Source organism: Gadus macrocephalus, chromosome 20, assembly GCF_031168955.1.
Source record: "Gadus macrocephalus chromosome 20, ASM3116895v1".
Classification (NCBI taxonomy): Eukaryota; Metazoa; Chordata; class Actinopteri; order Gadiformes; family Gadidae; genus Gadus; species Gadus macrocephalus.
In genome coordinates this window covers 242,239-260,154 of record NC_082401.1, presented here as the reverse complement: position 1 = coordinate 260,154, position 17,916 = coordinate 242,239, and the positions used below count along the sequence as shown (strand labels likewise).

Genomic DNA, 17,916 nt, shown 5'->3' with positions numbered 1-17,916 from the left:
TAATTGTCGTGCCATTTGGGTGTGCACATGAATATGCGAAAATAGTGCAACCGACGGTGTTTGCAAATGGATTATTTCTGAAATCAATGGATTATTTTGGCGATGGATTAGAAATGATCAAGAGCATGGAGCGAGTCTGCAAACAAGACAATCTTCGAACAGTGAGTGTACTAATTTCTCTGTTTCTCTAGTACTAGAAGCTAAGTTTACCTCTCGTTCCTCTGCCTGGCAAGCGCGTTTCTGCACTCTTTCTCTGCGCATAAGAGCAGCGCCCGGGTCCGATTTGACAGGTCTGTCCGTGTCTCCAGCACTATAGCCACTAAAATTAAAAATTGTTGGCACAGCATCTGGCTTCAGCCGATTGGTGGGACAGCAAAAGCTCCCTCTTCAATGTAATCAGCCTCTATAAAGTGGTCGCTACATACTCTCTGCCCTCATCCCATTCGGGGGCTGAGGCGTTTCAATGCAGCTAACCATCTTTGGAGCAGTTTAGGCTTCTTGACAGGAATGACATGGCAATGAACTATTTTACCACTCTCTTTTACCCGATATTATTTGTTTGAACATCCAGGGGCAATACAAAATGACCCCCCTGTTCTTCTTCCAAGATTTGACATGTTTATTTGAAAGCGCTAACCATTCTGATGACGTAGCGCCTGCATTTTTAAAACATGGCCGCGCCCTAGTTGCGAAAGTCGTTATCAACATTTCATTTTCCAGTGAAACTACTTGAATTTCAGGTTTAATGAAAATCCATGAATTCTCAAAAATGAAAAAGCAACCAAAAAATGGTCACAGTTCTCATTGCTTCATTTCCACTTTAAACTCAGAGTATGTTAAACCAGCTACCTGAAACAGGCCTCTGGATAACAGCTGACTGATATAAAGTTAGAACAGCTTATTGTTAGTGTGGTGGTTTAGAGCAGGATAACACAGGGTAGCCGCGGGGTCTTAAAAGTAAAAAAAAATGTCTTAAATTTCATGTTCCTAAATTAAGGCCTTAAAAAGTCTTAAATTGCGTTACCCAAGTCTTAATTTTTTAAAGATGGTCTTAAATTTCCTACTAGGATATGTTTTCGTAGTCAACCGGACTGTAACACAAGGGGAAAATAGGGGGCGTTTTGCGTATCAGGGTTTTGCTTAACGTCAGAGAACGTCTCATTTATTGGACTATGCGCGAACAATACTTTGGGTTTTCGCGCCGGCAATCTCAACAAACATAATCAGTCGAGAGGAGATGCCGCATCATGGGGAAGCAGGGCTCTCAAGTCTCACGCATTCGGCGTGAGACACGCAATTCGACCCATGCACACGCTCACACGCCACACTTCGTATTTCTCACGCAGAGAAATTACCAGGATAGCGCCCACCAACTTGCGCCACTATTTAACAGTGGAACAGGTAAGAATCAAATGGGTTCCCCTTACGAAGGGTGACCAGACGTCCTCTTTTGCCCAGACATGCCCTCTTTTTGAGACACTTATAAAAATAAATGCGTCCGGGCGGAATTTCAAAATCGTCCGGGATTTTATTAAAGCCTCATACATGTTCACATTGAATTTGCGTTGCGTTCCTCTGGGTCGGTCACAAACTACTTAACCCTCATAGGGTGTTCGTTTTTTTGTTACACAGGAGGTGCTGCTGGGTCTGGTGGACCCATTGCATTTTAGGCCTTTTAATTCAACATAATCTAACTTTTTTTTTAAATACTCAACCCAATTGGAAGTAATATAAACAACACATATGTTAAATTGGTTCCCTTTACCTTTGTTAAATCACATTTATGAATAGAGGTGCCACTCGTTTTTGTTTATTTTCGTATTAGCATGTAATAAAATGAGGAAATGCATCATAAAACAGGCATAACTGGGAAATTATCAACATCATTAGAAATTGAAACATACTCAATAACATCTGTCTGAACAACACATTAAAGCCTTTGAACACTGCCATTATACGTATATCAGTCTATACCACACATGAGGGGCAGAGTCTCACTGTGTGTGTATTGCATATGTATTTTTTGCACTGGTTGCATGTATATTGTGTTTTATATTATTATGTATATTGTGTATTTGTCTTTTACGTTTCGGAGCTGGCTGATGCTGATCCTCCTCTTCAAACTCAGTGTCAGACTCTGAATTTTCAGAAATGTTATCCCCACTTTCTGAAACTGTTTCCTCTGCATCACCATCAAAACCCTCTCTTCAAATATCTTATATCTCTTCAAATATCAACTGTAAGGCAGTCTGAACAGAGAATCGCTTTGCCATCTTGATCAGTTGTGGTATGGAACCACGCTGACAGAGATTTTTTATAGTGTCAGATCCCCAAGCTTGGTTCCCGCAAGACAGAGGGTGAAATGTGTGGGAATATGGGTGTAGATAGTGTTGGGTGCTCCAATGTTGCAACCTTGTGCGGGAACAGTGGGTGCACACTGTGGGTGCTCACACCAAGGGCCCATTCACCTGCTTTACTCTCCACACACGCACGCACGCACGCGCACGCACGCACGCACGCACACACACACACACACACACACACACACACACACACACACACACACACACACACACACACACACACACACACACACACACACACACACACACACACACACACACACACACACACACACACACACAGGAGAAAGGGAAAATGAGGGTGCACAGAACCTATGATTTCCACACTTAAACTAGCTCCGGGTCCACTGGACCCGAACACCCTGTGTGTAATATAAATGTGATGGGGGGGTATACAGGGGGGGGTCCTTGAAAATGTTTTCTGATTTATGTTCCTCACAGAAAATGAGCCAAAGCCAATGAATCTTAGTTCAAAAAAATAATTATTTGTATCACTTTTATAAAGCTAAAAACTGAAAACGGGTCCCACAGACCCGAACACCTTATGAGGGTTAAACTACGCCCTCCCCACCTCAGTTCTGTTCGCTTTGCATTGCTGGAAGTGAGTAGGGGGAGTGGTTAAGTAGAGCCTTCAGATTGGACGGTTTGACTTTAGAGTTACCGTCATGTTTTGTATTTTTTTTTTTTTGCCATTATTGTTTTATAGGGACAAACATTAACACATTTCTCCTACAGGGGATTGATAAAGTTCTATCTATTGAACAGAAAGAAACACTTGGTCATACTTTACACACTTTACCACAGCATTGGCCTACTGAATGCCACTGATATATTTTAAGCATTGGACTGAATGCCACATAAATATATAATTATGTTTTTGCACGTTTGCAACGTTTAAAAGTTCAGGGAAAAGTATAGCCTCTACTGGTGTTGCTTAGGCCAATATCCTTTTGAGGCAGTGTTGTTTCCGAATATTAGTGTTAAGGGCCAATAATGCTTACTATCATACATTAGTCACCATGTCTGTGGACGGGTTAGGGTTAGGGTTCGGGCTGGCTCCATACATTACAAAGGAGTTAGTAAAAGAGGTCAACGAGGCAAGTGGTGGATTCATTGAAATGGTTGAGGAAATTTGAATGCTGAGAAACTACAGCAATTTGAAAAGAGTTTGTTTATATTTTATATTGTGTGTTGAAAGTTTGATATTTAAACCAAAAATACAGCTACACTTTCACACCATCACTTTGTGTATTGTTTTTTCAATCTTTTATTATCATTTCTGGGTACATGGTCTTAAGAGACATCAGGCCTCTAGACTTTGAGTTAGGCCCTCAGTTTGGCTCTTTGATTGGTGAGTGCACACTTATCCTTTGGCACATTCATTAATGTATTGACATGAATGTTTCATATGTTCCAAAAAAACATGAATAACATATGCACGACCGCGTTTTACGACTGCTTAATGGGTACGATGTAGGTCTTAATTTTCATTGAAGTGGTCTTAAAAAAGTTTAAAAAAAGTCTTAAATTTGGGTTGATCAAACCTGGGGAAACCCTTTAACAGCTGACTGATATAAAGTTATAACAGCTTATTGTTAGTGTGGTGGTTTAGAGCAGGATAACAGCTGACTGATATAAAGTTAGAACAGCTTATTGTTAATGTGGTGGTTTAGAGCAGGATAACAGCTGACTGATATAAAGTTATACAACCCAGTCGCCAAGAAAAAACGTTGACGGTGTACGTTTCCATGAACACTGGATCCGTAGCATTTCAACGTAAAAAATAGCGTGTTATACCTACAGTATCCACGCGTGCCGCTGTGGAGGCGGGTTTCGGGGTTTGGGTTTCACGGCTTTCGCGGCAAATTGTGGACACGATTGTTTAGGGGGGGGGGGGGAGGTAGACTGTTGTTGACCGGGGAGGGGGGGGGGGGGAGACACGTTGGTTGAGGGGGACGACGACGACACGATTGTAGGGGGGGGGGGGAACACGTTAGTTGAAGGGGGGGGGGGGACGACAAGTTTATTGAGGGGGGGGAGACACGTTTGTTGGGGGGGGGGGGCACGAGAGTTGGTTTTTATTGAACGCTCGACAACGAGAGTTGGTTTTTATTGAACAAGACTTCAACACGGAACAGCTGCACGAAACGATGGTCACGTCACTCTCGGTGACGGTGTCGACAACAATGAACACACGAACAATGTTAATAGAACAACACATAACCACGTAACATCCCGAACCCATTAACCCCACTTAATCCTAACAACAAAACAAGTTAACAAAAGCCCCATTGGTCAACTGACAACCCCAATTCCCAGAATCCCCCGCGGCTCCGGAACACGGCGTAGCTTATATTAATCTTTATTAATCTTAATCTTTATTATCTGAATGGGAAATGCAATATTTTAGGACAGATACACCATTAAACGCGTTTCTAATGACATTTCTAGCGAGAAATGTACATTTTCCTTACATAATCTTCAATCAGTGAATGTGTATGATCTTTATTAATCTTTATTATCTGAATGGGAAATGCAATATTTTAGGACCGATTCACCGTTAAACGTGTTTCTAATAACATTTCTAGCGAGAAATATACTCTTTACTTGCATAATCTTCAGTCAGTGATTGTGTCTGATCTTTAGTTTTATAGTTATTAGGATTTGATCGGCTCGCTCGCATGTTTCAACGACGTCAGGTTGTGGGCTGCTTTCGCTATAGCAGCTCACGTGCTTCCTGTGTTTGTGTTATTAAACTGTTACTTTATGTAACTTTTAATGATATCATCTTGTTAGAAACACGTATATCTGAGAGCCAACCCAGTCGCCAAAAGCATACGTTGACAGTGTACGTTTCGTGAACACTGGATTATGTCGCATTTCAACATAAAATAGCGTGACACACACACACACACACACACACACACACACACACACACACACACACACACACGCCAAGGCGTGAAATAGATACGTTGGTCCACATCGCAAGGCGTGTTCAGGGTCACGCTTTGCCTAGTCTGGCTGAACGGAAGTGGACAGCGTCTATAGAGTGCCGAAGTCACGCCCCTTCCGGTAGAGCTCATGGGACCTATGAGATCGAAAAATATGAATGGGTGTCAATGGAGAGAAAATAATTATTTTCTGGTCCCAGTCTTTATATGCCCTGGATTACACATATGTTGTTTGTGGATTTTCATGCAAAGAAAACTAAAAAAATTTGTAAAGAAGTTTGATAATTTTAGGTTTTATGTGAGGCCGCTTTGTGAACTACAGCTCTTCGCTGCTCTCGACGCATATGATATACGTCACCACACCCGCACTTGGAACTCGGCAGAGATGGGGGGCCGGCCCGAGGCATAAGCGATACAGCGGGCGCTTGGGGCCTCCTGACCGCCAGGGGGCCCCCTATCGAAAAAAGAAAAATTATAATTAAAAATAATTAAAAATAATAATATTAAATAACTTAAACAAGTGACCTGATTGAATGAAATAAAGAATACATCTATACGAGAAAATTCTGATTTTACGATCAATATATCTGCCAGCGTCCGAGTCATGCATATCAACTGCGTGCTCAATCTGCTGACAGATAATTCGCGGTCATAAACAGACACTGCATAATACTCAAGGTTAAGTTGGAAGGGACATATATAGGCATGTCATCTAAAAGGACGTATCTCTCGTGCCCAATAACGGAAAAAGAAAAGGACAGAAGATGAGAAAAAAGAGCAAGATAAAGGTATGATTGCATGATTATTTAAAATATGTTTTGAACTCATTTGAGGGAGGAGCAGCTCAAGCTATCATAGGAGTTAGCTAGCTAGCTAGCGAGTTAATGTCATCTTATATTTGCCATCACATGAGCTATATTCATCAACAGTGTATGTATCTCATTAATATACATTTATCTAGGTGTATATCAGATGTCAACGATATTGGCAGTGTTTAGGATGTTCAATCAAACATGTACTGCTAGCTCTTGCCAGGCTTAATCTAACGTTAGCTAGCTGACTGAGGTGGACATTAGCACTAGTAGCTAGCTACATGAAAACTACTGTTTTATAAATGTGACATAGTGGTGAGTCTGACAGCGACTAAGTGCAGAGTCTTAGTCCGTGAGATATCGGTTTATATTGGAGGAAACAGCCAAAGGTGAACTTAACCTTCTAGGTGTAAGGGATGCAAGCTAGCATTGCTGTGCCTGTGCACGTTAGTAAAAGTGACATCTCAGCCAAAGATGGAGCACAATGTGCGCTCTGCTCTAAGATCTTTGTTGAGAGATGGCCTATTGGTCTTTATGAGAAAACACCATGTTGAAGTGAGGAGACGTCTGTGATGAAAATATACTTATATTGTATTAATATTATATTTAGGATGTTAAGTGTTCACCACACTGCAATTAGGCTGTGCCTTATTTTGCCTCACTAGAATAGGAATGGTTAGGTGTGGAATTTTTTTTTGATGAGTGTAAGTAATGATGGCAAAATAAACTCATTTTTCATAAACTCACTATCAACTATGCACTTTTGCAATTGTGGCAGCACGAGCTATGGAGTGATGCCCCTTTTCTTAAGGCAGTATCGGTAGCATTAATTATTGCCAGACAACGCCAACCTGGGAATTTCACCCAGAGATTTATTTTAAGTGGGCTAGCACAAATGAAGGAAAGGCACTGAGGTCCGTTATGCAATGAGGCAGAGACGGCAGTTCGATCATACAAAAATACGTTTATTTATACAAAATGTCTGTTCTTAAAACTAGAGAATTACTCACTAAGGCGGGAAATTGGGTGCTGAGATCCAATCAGTGCTGAGACCTACTGTGAACACCTGCATCCAAAGGAAAGGGGGTCCCAGGAACACCACACGTAAAACAAATGAAAAATAAACCAAGTGCAAACACAATACAAAAGGGACACCGTGACCAGGACACCAGTCCACCACCGTAGGCTCAGCACCTGAATTGAGGGGGATCGCAGAGCAACCAGTTAGAAAACATAATGGAAACAAAATAATAATAAGATAAATTAATTAAATAAACAAAATCTATAATAAGTAAACACAAGGAGAAATCAGCAAAAACTCTTACATAACATAACATACACACTTTAGAATGTAGTTGTACCAACTAAACAAAAGAGATAGCGACACAACAGGAAAAGGAACAAACTATCGCTAGCCGAATGAACGGCAAAGCGATCGGGTCCGAGCTGGCCCTGGCAAGGCGGTAATAACGTGGAGGCAAAGCAGCAGTGGTTTTTATAGGTGGATTGGCCGCCGCTGCGCCGCTACTGTCGGCCACCCAATCGGGCAGTCCCGGCCAACGTGGCGTGGAGCAGGGAACGGGACGCTATCCAAAAGCGACAGTTCAGTAGGCGGCATCGGCTATGTATCGATGAGCAGCGCGCAGCCAGCAGCAACATCCAAGTGAGCCCTTTACAACACAATAACTAAAATTAGCACTGGAAAGGCAACGTATAAGAGAGATGCAGCCGTGACCGGCAGCTCACCTATCACTGCACAGAAGCGGAAATAGACGCACAGGAGCTACGTGACCCAGCCTCCGGCAAGCAAGAGCCTTTACAAAACAATAACTAAAATTAGTACTGGATGGGCAACATGCGAGAGAGATGCAGCCGTGACCGGCAGCTCACCTGTCACCGCACGGAAGCGGAAATGGACGCCCAGGCGCAACGTGACCCAGCCTACGGCAAGCAAGAGGCCGACAGGTGCTCTACGCCCGCCTTTATAGATAGTCTCCCACCGTGATTGGCTGGGACTGCCGCACAGCTGACAGTCACCATGACAACAAACCACATATTGCCACACAATGTTATTTTTTCAGGAACACTGTTGAAGTATTTTGGAGCACAACCAACTGTACCTGCCCCCGATGTGTCATCAAGTGTCAGTGCCTCCACAGCTGATGATACAGCAGGTGAGGTTTTTCTTGATGGCAAATGGCTACATAGTCTTTTAATATGACATGACACATTTAAAAAAAAAAAAATGCATTTTTTTTATTTGTTGATTTATTTATTTTATCTTTGCAGGTTCACCCCCAGCAGACTTACAGTCACCTGAAAGTGAGGAAGAACTTTTACCCATTGAGGAACAGTTACCAGCATTGACAGTCACTGATACACCGACTTCAACCTCTGCCGGCATAACAGGTCAGTTAATCTAACTGTTTTTGTTTTGTGTTGCCTTACTTAACTGTGAAATATCTTGTGTTATGTTATGATTCTATTTTTGTATCTAATGTCCCTACAGGTCCTTCTACAGCATCCACTGCTATGGATGTCCCATCCACTCCCTCAACAAGCACCAGCTATCAAGGTGGATCAACAGCTCCTCCAATTGACCCAGCTGAATGGTCAGCATTCCTGTCTGACTCAGAAAGGACTGATCTGGTAAGAACAGGGCCAGTGCAAATTAGTGACACCTTCACCTTCCCCAAAAAATCTGATGGTCGAAGCTTTCATTACCATTATACGTGTAGACAATTAGTTAATGGGGAAAAAATCAAGCAAAGCTGGCTAATTTATTCAAAGAAGAATGATGCGGTATACTGCTTCTGTTGCAAATTATTCTCCAGAAAGTCCACAAAACTGTTAACAGAGGGACAGCGTGATTGGGTCAATGTAGGAGCTTTTCTGAAACAGCATGAGAATAGTGTAGATCACTGCAGCAATATGATGAAGTGGAAAGACTTTGCCCTCCGTCTTTCTAAGCAGAAGACTATTGATGCGACAGAAATGGCTCTTTTGGAGGCAGAAAGAAATCGTTGGGGAGATGTTCTCACACGTTTGATTAGCATCATTCAGTCTTTGGCAGAGAGGAATCTTGCTTTCAGGGGTTCTGTCGATACTTTGCATCAGGCCAACAATGGGAACTTCCTGAAAGAGGTAGAACTGATGGCAAAATTTGACCCGGTGTTAAAAGACCACATCAGGAGAATTGATAGTGGAATGCAGCACAACACGTACCTGGGTAAGACTATCCAAAATGAGCTGATAGAGTGTATCAGTGACAAAATAATGGAGGCAATGGTGGCAGAAATCAAGGACTGCAAATATTATGCCATCATATTAGACTGTACACCTGATGTTAGTCACCAGGAACAAATGTCTGTTGTGGTGCGCACAGTCACTCTGGGCAAAACACCAGAAATAAAAGAGCACTTTTTGGGATTTCTCATAGCTCCACAATCCACTGGCCTGGGTTTGTCCAATTTAATCCTTAACAGGCTTGAGGAATTGAACATCCCTTTTCAGGACTGTCGGGGCAGTCTTACGACAATGGGGCCAATATGAAGGGGAAGAACAAAGGTGTGCAGGCTAGGCTCTTGGTCAAAAATCCAAGAGCTTTTTATGTGCCTTGCAGTGCTCATACCTTGAATCTGACCGTCTCAGATGCAGCCAAAGCATCAACTGATGCTTATCGTTTTTTCGGAAATGTGGAGAAGGTATACAATTTGTTCGCTGGGTCCACTCAAAGGTGGGCCATCTTACGGCAGTTTGTTGACCTCACCCTCAAGTCCTGGAGTGAGACCCGCTGGGAAAGCCGCATCAAAAGCATTGAAGCTTTGAGCTAACAGGCAGAGAAGGTGAGGGAAGCCCTGTTAGAAGTAAGGAATAAAGCCACTGACCCTGTAGTGGCTGTTGAAGCCAACTCCCTTGCTGAAGAAATAGGGTCATTTCGGTTTCAGATTTGTTGTGCTGTCTGGTTTGACATTTTGACGAAAATTAACATCACCAGCAAGCTGCTACAGTCAACCAACATGCAGCTTGATGTAGCTGTAAACCTTGTACACAAGAACAAAAGTGAACTGATCATTTACCGGCAAAAAGGCTTCTCTGATGCACAGACATCTGCAAAAGAGATTTGTGAGCAGATGAATACAGAAGCAGTTCTAAAAGAGAAGCGATTGCGCTCTACAAAAAGGCCCTTTGCTTATGAGGCTGCAGATGAACCGTTGGCAGATGCAATGAAGAGGCTAGAAGTGTCCTTTTTTAATGCTGTTGTCGACTGTAGCATTCAGTCATTGGAGGATAGATTTCATTCTCTAAGCGAGGTCAAAGAAAACTTTGGAGTGCAGCTCAATTTTAAGGAGCTCGATCGAAAGGTCCAGAGGGAACAATGTGAGCTTCTTGGGGAAAAACTCTCGTGTGGAGAGGAGGCTGATGTTGATGGTAGCGCACTGGCTGTAGAGATCGAGAGTCTTCCTGAATTTCCCCAAACCATGACCGCCCTTGAGCTGCTCACATACCTCTCACAAAACGAGATGTGTGAGGTTTACCCAAATCTTTGGGTAGCTCTCAGGATAGCCTGCACTCTGCCTGTGACAGTTGCCTCAGCAGAGAGGAGCTTTTCCAAGCTAAAATTAATTAAAACATACCTGAGATCATCGATGGCTCAGGAAAGATTAAGTGGACTTTCTGTTATTAGTATTAATAGCAAAGTTGGCCAAGCAATATCATATAATGATGTCATCAATGACTTTGCCTCCCGAAAAGCTAGGAAGGAAAGATGTTGAGGACAGTTACATTGTATTGAGACAGTTGGGAATATTTTCACAATAATTGATTGTTGAACCCTTGCTGTCATGTTACTGACTTATCAGTTTTGTTATTATCGTTTATTTGAATGTTTTGAAACAGTTTGATTTTAGAAGTTCCAAATAGTTAGTTTAAAAGGTTAATTGAATACTGAGTCACTTTCATTATTTAATCTATGTATCTATGTAACGTTCTATTTTTTATTATATTCATGCTTGTCTATTTTGGTTTTATTTTGTAATTGGAAATTGCTAACTTAATACGCATTTGCACAGTTGCAAATTATTTATTTAATATGTTTGTGATCGTTTGTTTGGAATACAGAGGCACTATCATTATTTATTTTTTAATGTTATTTTTGATAATATTAATGTTTGTGTATTTTGATTTCAGTTTAAGATTGCACATTTACAAATCTGTTGAAAGATCTGTTTATTAAACTGATACTTAAAAAAAAATACAAATGCTGTTGTATTTAATTATTTTACAATTTAACTTCAGTAAACCACACTTGATGCTTCACTTTGAATATGAAAGTTTAAAATAAATCTGTGATCTAAGTGCCCTCTAAGGTTAAAAGGTGACTGTTTTGGTGTAAATAACGACTATAATAATACAGGGGTCTATCAAGGGACAAAAGTCTAGAATATTTTTGGCATGAGAGCAACTGAATGAGCCTTCCAGGCCCAAGAGGTCAAGGGGCACTGAAGCCCAAGCCCAAGTCACCATCTCAATAAGTCAAAAAGCAAAATGCTATGAATATGCTTAAATTTAGGTATTTCCCTTCTCCAGCTGGCCATATAAAAAATACAGGAAATCACATCTACGTAATTCAGTATTAATACAATTGATAATGTCAATTAATTCATTGTCAAATCATTGTAGTGTGACATTTTTGTCAATAATCGTTGAGCGCAAATGACTCCGCTAGGTGGGAGGGGGGGCCCCAATATCATATTCTGCTTAGGGCCCCCGAAAGGCTTGGGCCGGCCCTGATGGCACATAGAGATGGCACATAACTGAAACTCTCCACATGCCCTGACTTATAGTGGTTTCTATGCTTTTATCCTCGCCTTGAAAAAAAGTGGTGAAGTGGAGCAGAGAGATCGCCATCTCTGTGCCGAGTTCCAAGTGCGGGTGTGGTGACGTATATCATATGCGTCATGAAGTACAAAGTACATGTTTGGTCATTAATGGTCTGAGAGGGCCCCCTATTGGAAAAATGACGTTGACGCAGTCCAAAGACCCCAAAGTAACCCCGGGTGACCGGTTCTGAATTCATCAGCGGACACTTTCTTCAGTTTGGGGCAAAGTGCCCTTCATTTTGGGGGCCCCAATTCAATTGGGGTAACTTTTCGCACAAAGTGTGCCAAAATCTCCAATTTAGTATACCGAAAATGACCTCTTCCCTCAGCGTTGGCGAGGTGGTGAGAGGCCTTCAGGGCAGCCAGGATCAGGCGATTCTTCAGACTGAAGTCCGGGTCCTCCGATCGCGGAGCAGCCGGGGCGCGCGGCGCCTCCCTGGGTGGAAGCGGACGCGCAGACCCAGTGCGCGCCGCGGTAGCCACCGGAAGCCTCGGGCGTCGTGGAGGTCGGGGCCGGTCGCGGGGTCGCGGGTCAGGACGCGGAGGTGGAGGTCTCACCTGTGGCCGTGTCCTCTGGGGTCCGGCGGAGGGGCCCGGAGCCCACGCAGGGTGGCGAGGAGCCCGACGCGTCTCAGGCGCGCAGCGATGGGGAGGCCTCTGCGTCTCGCGGCGAGTAGGCCGGTCTGTAGGCCTCAGACCAGCCCTTGTGGTGGTGGTGACGGGCAGGCCCGTAGGGAGACCAGTCCCTACCGGGCTTCGCATGTTGCTCCCATCGCCTGGGAGACGGATGGCGTGGAGCCCAGAGGCGTTCATGTCTGTTGTCAAAATGACAGAAGCGGGCCTCCGGGGCAGGTGCAGCCCACGCAGAGGGGTTCATCAGCGGTGGGGGGTAGTGGGGGTCCCAAGGAGTCCGTGTTCGACGTCCCCGTTGGACCAGGGTCCACTCACCATTGGTTAGGGGGTCGTTGGGATGCATGGTTCTCTTCGAGCAGTGCAGGAACTCGAACGATAACGGAATGAAGCTAAGCTAAACTGTAAGGTAATAAGACAAGTGCGATCCAGCCAATATCCGTATTTATTTTTAGGAAATTAGGCTGCTGTATGCTAGTACGACATTTCGTCAAATAATTGACTTCATCAGGTACAAATTTAGAAACAGACCCTATGACAGAGAATCCAAGCAAGCCGAGGTAACAGAGCACAAATGTGACAGCACAAAAACAAATACTTTTATAGACACACAACAGAGGGAGGGGAAAGTTGACATCTGGGCTAGAGGCATCTGATGGGGGGCCGGTGCATCACAACAATTTTGAAATTTGGGGTGGAGAGCCAATGGGGGGTCAGGAGGATAAACAGCTTTGAGATTTGAATTGGGCCAATAGGGAGGTTGAATTTTCAAATGTAATTGTGCAATAATGCAACAATGTAGCATAATTTTGTCACCAGCAGGTGGAGTGAGGAGGACCATGGTGCCTGCACCTTCCGGAGCCGCCAGCAGTGGTCGCTGATTGTCCCTAAACCGGGTGGTGTTGGACTGACAGCTCGCGACAGAATTTAATAAAAACATAATCAAATGACCCTGTTGCATTAAATTATTGCAGTGGAGGACAAAAAACAAATAACAGAAAATAATAAAAACATAAAAGATCGAACGTGCCCCGAATAATAAAATGTGTAATAATGTGACCGTAAATACGGTTCAAACATTAGAAGCATCCTTATTTGCATTATATATACATTTTAAATTACATATCTACAATAGGGAAGAGGAAGCAGCAGGTGAGTATGGGATGGAAGATGAATGAGAGGGGACTGTGGGACACGGGATGGTGGAGAACGATACAAAACGAATAAAATAAATTAAATTGAGGGCCTAGATAAAGGGGGAAGTCGCAGGAAGGGTCAATGGGGAGCCGGGAGGGTAAATGAATAAATTGGTGAAAGTAGGGGGGCCGATCGTAAGGTTGAATTAAACCGCAATAAAAACATAGCGTGTAAACAATGTTATCTTTGTACGTTGTACTACCATCAAACATCCAGGAGATGGAGCATGGAGAACCATGGTGTTATAATGAATTTGGGTCACCAACAGGGGGTGCTAAGTGACTCCAAACCATATTAATGTTGGAGATCCAAGATGGCGGCCTCCGTGGGCAGAAACGTAAACAAAACATTAAATAAGAGCGGTATTAGGGGTCACAAAAATCCAAATGTGTGACGATAAATAGTAAAAGTAGAACACGAGACGAACCAGCGGAGAACAAAACACAAAAAGCTACAAATTGAGCCGAAAAACTTAAAAGAGTTCGGACCAAAATGGCCGCAGAGTGTTTTCGTTCCCGGTGTCGCCAAATAGACCAAAACCATGCGTTCCTATTAAAACAGTGGGTCAAATCAGTGTACTGTCGAGGTTTGAAGAGTACATTAAAGCACTTTTAAGGAATGATGTGGTAACGTGATCGCTTGAATAAATAAGAATGGCAGGGAAGGGGGGGGGGGCACAGGACATCAATAGAATAATTACACAGGGTGCATTTGGAAACCATATTAAAAGTAATATTGTTTGTAAATAGGAATGTATGAAAAATAAAAAAATAGGGGGATGAAGGGGGGCTGGGGCAGGGGGGCAGAATAAACACAAACACATGGTAAGAAAAATAAGAAAGGGGGATCCTTTGTGGGGGGCCGGGGGCTGGGGTGGAGGTCATGTAAGGGGGCCTTTGGGGGGTAGGGAAGGGAGAGGTTGGGGTTAGGGTCAGGGGTGCGAGAGGTTAGGTTTAGGGCCAGGGGGCGGGGTCAGGGTAAGGGCTAGGTAAGGGAGGGGGTTGGGGTTAGGGTCAGGGGTGGGAAGGGTTAGGTTTAGGACCGGGAGAGGGTCGGGGTTAGGGTTAGGGTCAGGTGAGGGAGAGGGTTAGGGTTAGGACAGTCAGCAATTAACGACGCCACGGTGGCGTCGCTGGCACGGGCCATCATCAGGCGGCTCCCCAGGGGTCCCCGACCCAGCCCAACGTTCAAACCAAGGGGTTGCATGGTCCCCAGCCTGTCAATCCAAATCCTCTCCGACCTGCGCCGTTGGGCGGCAGACCAGAAGGGGTTGGCTTCTAGCACGTTGTTTCTCTCCGCGTCGGCCCGGGCTAACCCATGCGGGGGTGTCGAGCCGGAGGGCGGTGGAGGAGGAGGAGGGGGAGGAAGAGGAGAAGAGGAAGGTCCGGGAGCAGGCATGGCTGCGACTCGTCGGCGGAGGCGGCTGGACGCGAGCCTGGTCCTTTGAGCCAACGGTGTGGTGCTCTGGAGAAGTCCCGGGGCTGCAGGCCGTGGAGGAGAGGGGGTAAGGGGAACGGGAGAGGAAGAGGAGGCGGGGGGGATGGGGGGGCACAGGGGCGGAGAGGAAGGAGAGGAGGAGAAGGCCAGCGAAAAGGTAGGCGACGGCAGCCTGGCCGGGGAGCGCCGTTCAGCAGGTCCTACCCCCACGTCGAGGGCCTCCGGACCGGGTCCAGGGGACCGGAGGCCGGGGGCAGGAGGCGCTGGTCCAGCAGGTAGGGTGAAGCGTGGCAGCACGGCTCCAGGGGCGGGTTGCGGGAACAGCTGGACCAGAGGGACCGGAACGTCCAGAACCTCTCTGAGGCGAGAGCGCAGCGCGCTCACCGTCTCCGGGCGCAGGCGTTGGCCGAAGTGGCGTTGAGCCCAGGCCAGCGCCACGGTGAAGCTCGGGCGCCAGATGGGGTCTGGAAGGAGGAGGAGAGCACCCCCCTTCTCGTCCACCGCAGCCTTGTAGTGGTCCCGGAGCAGCAGCATGCTGGTGTACCACCAGTTGCGCGTGTCACCGTCAATCAGCTGCGCGGTCGCGGCGTTGGGGACAGCAGGGCGGGTGGAGACCCTCAGGGACTCAGCTAGCCTGGCGACGACGGGAAGGGGCTCCGGGCCCTCGGCGTTGGCGAGGTGGTGAGAGGCCTTCAGGGCCGCCAGGAGTCCGGGTCGTCAGAGAGCTGAGCAGCCGGGGCACGCGGCGCCCGCCTGGGTGGAGGCGGACGCGCAGACCCAGTGCGCGCCGCGGTGGTGACCGGAGGTCGGGGCCGGTCGCGGGGTCGTTGGTCGGGATGCGGAGGTGGAGGTCTCACCTGCGGGGTCCGGCGGGGGGGCTCGGAGCTCGGGCGGGATGGCGAGGAGCCCGACGCGTCTCAGGAGCGCGGCGATGGAGAGGCTCCTGCGCCTCACGGCGAGGAGGCGAGTAGGCCGGTCTGCGAGGAGGTGGGTAGGCCGGTCGGCATGGAGGCGAGTAGGCCGGTCCGTGGGCCTCGGACCAACCCTCGTGGTGGTGACGGGTAGGCCCGTAGGGAGACCAGTCCCTGACGGGCCTCGCGTGTTGCTCCCAACGTCTGGGAGACGGGTGGCGTGGGGCCCAGAGACGTTCGTGTCCGTGGTCGAAGTGATGGAAGCGGGCCTCCAGAGCAGGTGCAGCCCACGCGGAGAAATTCATCAGCGGTGGGGGGTAGTGGGGGTCCCGAGGAGTCCGCCTGCGACGTCCCCGTTGGACCAGGGTCCACTCACCGTCATCTTGAAGGTGGTTCGGTTGCATGTTTCTTTTCGAATAGTTTCGAATCAAATTAAAACGGAAAGTATCTAAGCTATACTGAAATAAACTAAACTGAACTGTAAGGTAATGAGACAAGTGCGATCCAGCCAATATCCGATTTATTTGGAAATTAGGCTGCTGTGGGCATAGTACTATGTTTCGTCAATACAATGACTTCATCAGGTACAAATAGATAGCATAGAAACAGACCATATAATGGAGAATCCAGACAAGCCGTGGTTACAGAGCACAAATGAGAGACAACGAAAACAAATACTTTTATACAGACATGTAGGAGGGAGGGGGGACTTGAGGTCTGGGGCAGAGACATCCAATAGGGGGCCAGGGCATCAAAACAATTTCAAATTTAAACATGAAAAGCCAATGGGGGGGTCAGGTGAAGAGCCAATGAGAGGTCAGGAGGGTAAACAACTTTAAAGTTTGAATTTGGGCCAATCAGGGGGTCGAATTTCAAAAGTAATGCTGAAGGAATGCAACATTACATCACTTTTGCTGTGTTTCTCCAGGTCACCAGCAGGTGGAGCCCGGAGGATCGTGGTGTCTGCACCAAGCATAGCCGCCAGCAGTGGCTGCTAAGTCGCCTTTAACCGGGTGGTGTTAAAGGGGTAGTTCGGAATTTTGGACATAGGGCCTGATTCCCAAGTGAGCATTGGTATTCTATATCAATGGAGACAGTTTAACACATTTCATACAGTCCTTCTAGTTGCAGAGTTCGCTCGTGCTAGGCTAGCGCACGTCAACGGGCAATGCTAGCCTGCTATTAAAAACAGTCTTACCCACTCCACAGTACACCCGAGGTAAATCAATTATAACGACAGACTATAAATCTAAATGTCTGTTTATAGAATAATGTTAGAAATAAAACCAACCTTGCATTTTGAGGGAATTGCAGGGTCTCAGCAGCAGTGTTTATATTCCTGTACGTAGGCTACGGCAGCGGCGGACTGATACCTAGGTTAGCTGCCGCTGTCATTGCTACAAACGCAGAGTACAGTGAACGAAGGAATTCTATAAGCGTATTCAATTAACAAGATATGCCCACGTTTGGAGGAGTTAGCGATGCATCTGCTTTTGAAGACGATTATGAGGAATTTGTTGTATCCAACGAACCGTACATGTACGAGCCGGTGTTTTGATGTCCAAGCCAGCAGCAACAAGCCACCGTTTATTTCTACAATTTCTAAAAGCACACTGAACCATCATGTTGCCTAGTCGTTCAATTGCGCTTCTGTCCCACGCTTCTCTGTTTACGTTCTTCTGTCGTGATTCGGTTACAAACCTAACCAGCGCATAGTAAAATTCCGCTTC

The 17,916-nt window shown here is 45.8% G+C and overlaps 2 protein-coding genes and 1 long non-coding RNA gene across 4 annotated transcripts in view; 2 read left to right on the top strand and 1 right to left on the bottom strand.

The window, feature by feature from the left end:
* Positions 1-17,916, top strand: part of LOC132448861 (uncharacterized) — a 332,340-nt gene that overhangs the window by 194,572 nt on the left and 119,852 nt on the right. The window lies entirely within an intron of this gene.
* Positions 5,979-11,576, top strand: LOC132448814 (uncharacterized). Of its 2 annotated transcripts, XM_060040352.1 has the most exons (4): positions 5,979-6,105; positions 8,211-8,303; positions 8,419-8,538; positions 8,639-11,576. In XM_060040352.1, exon 4 carries the CDS (start codon positions 8,662-8,664, stop codon positions 9,679-9,681), a length of 1,020 nt encoding a protein of 339 aa, XP_059896335.1. In that variant the 5' UTR covers positions 5,979-6,105; positions 8,211-8,303; positions 8,419-8,538; positions 8,639-8,661; the 3' UTR covers positions 9,682-11,576. The 2 variants fall into 2 exon arrangements, with proteins under 2 accessions (XP_059896335.1, XP_059896336.1); XM_060040353.1 differs by having other exon boundaries at positions 8,419-11,576.
* LOC132448815 (uncharacterized) lies at positions 7,127-8,188 on the bottom strand. The gene is made up of 3 exons (XR_009523429.1): positions 8,020-8,188; positions 7,876-7,943; positions 7,127-7,799 (listed from the first exon to the last, which is right to left on the bottom strand). It is a non-coding gene; the product is annotated as an uncharacterized LOC132448815 (long non-coding RNA).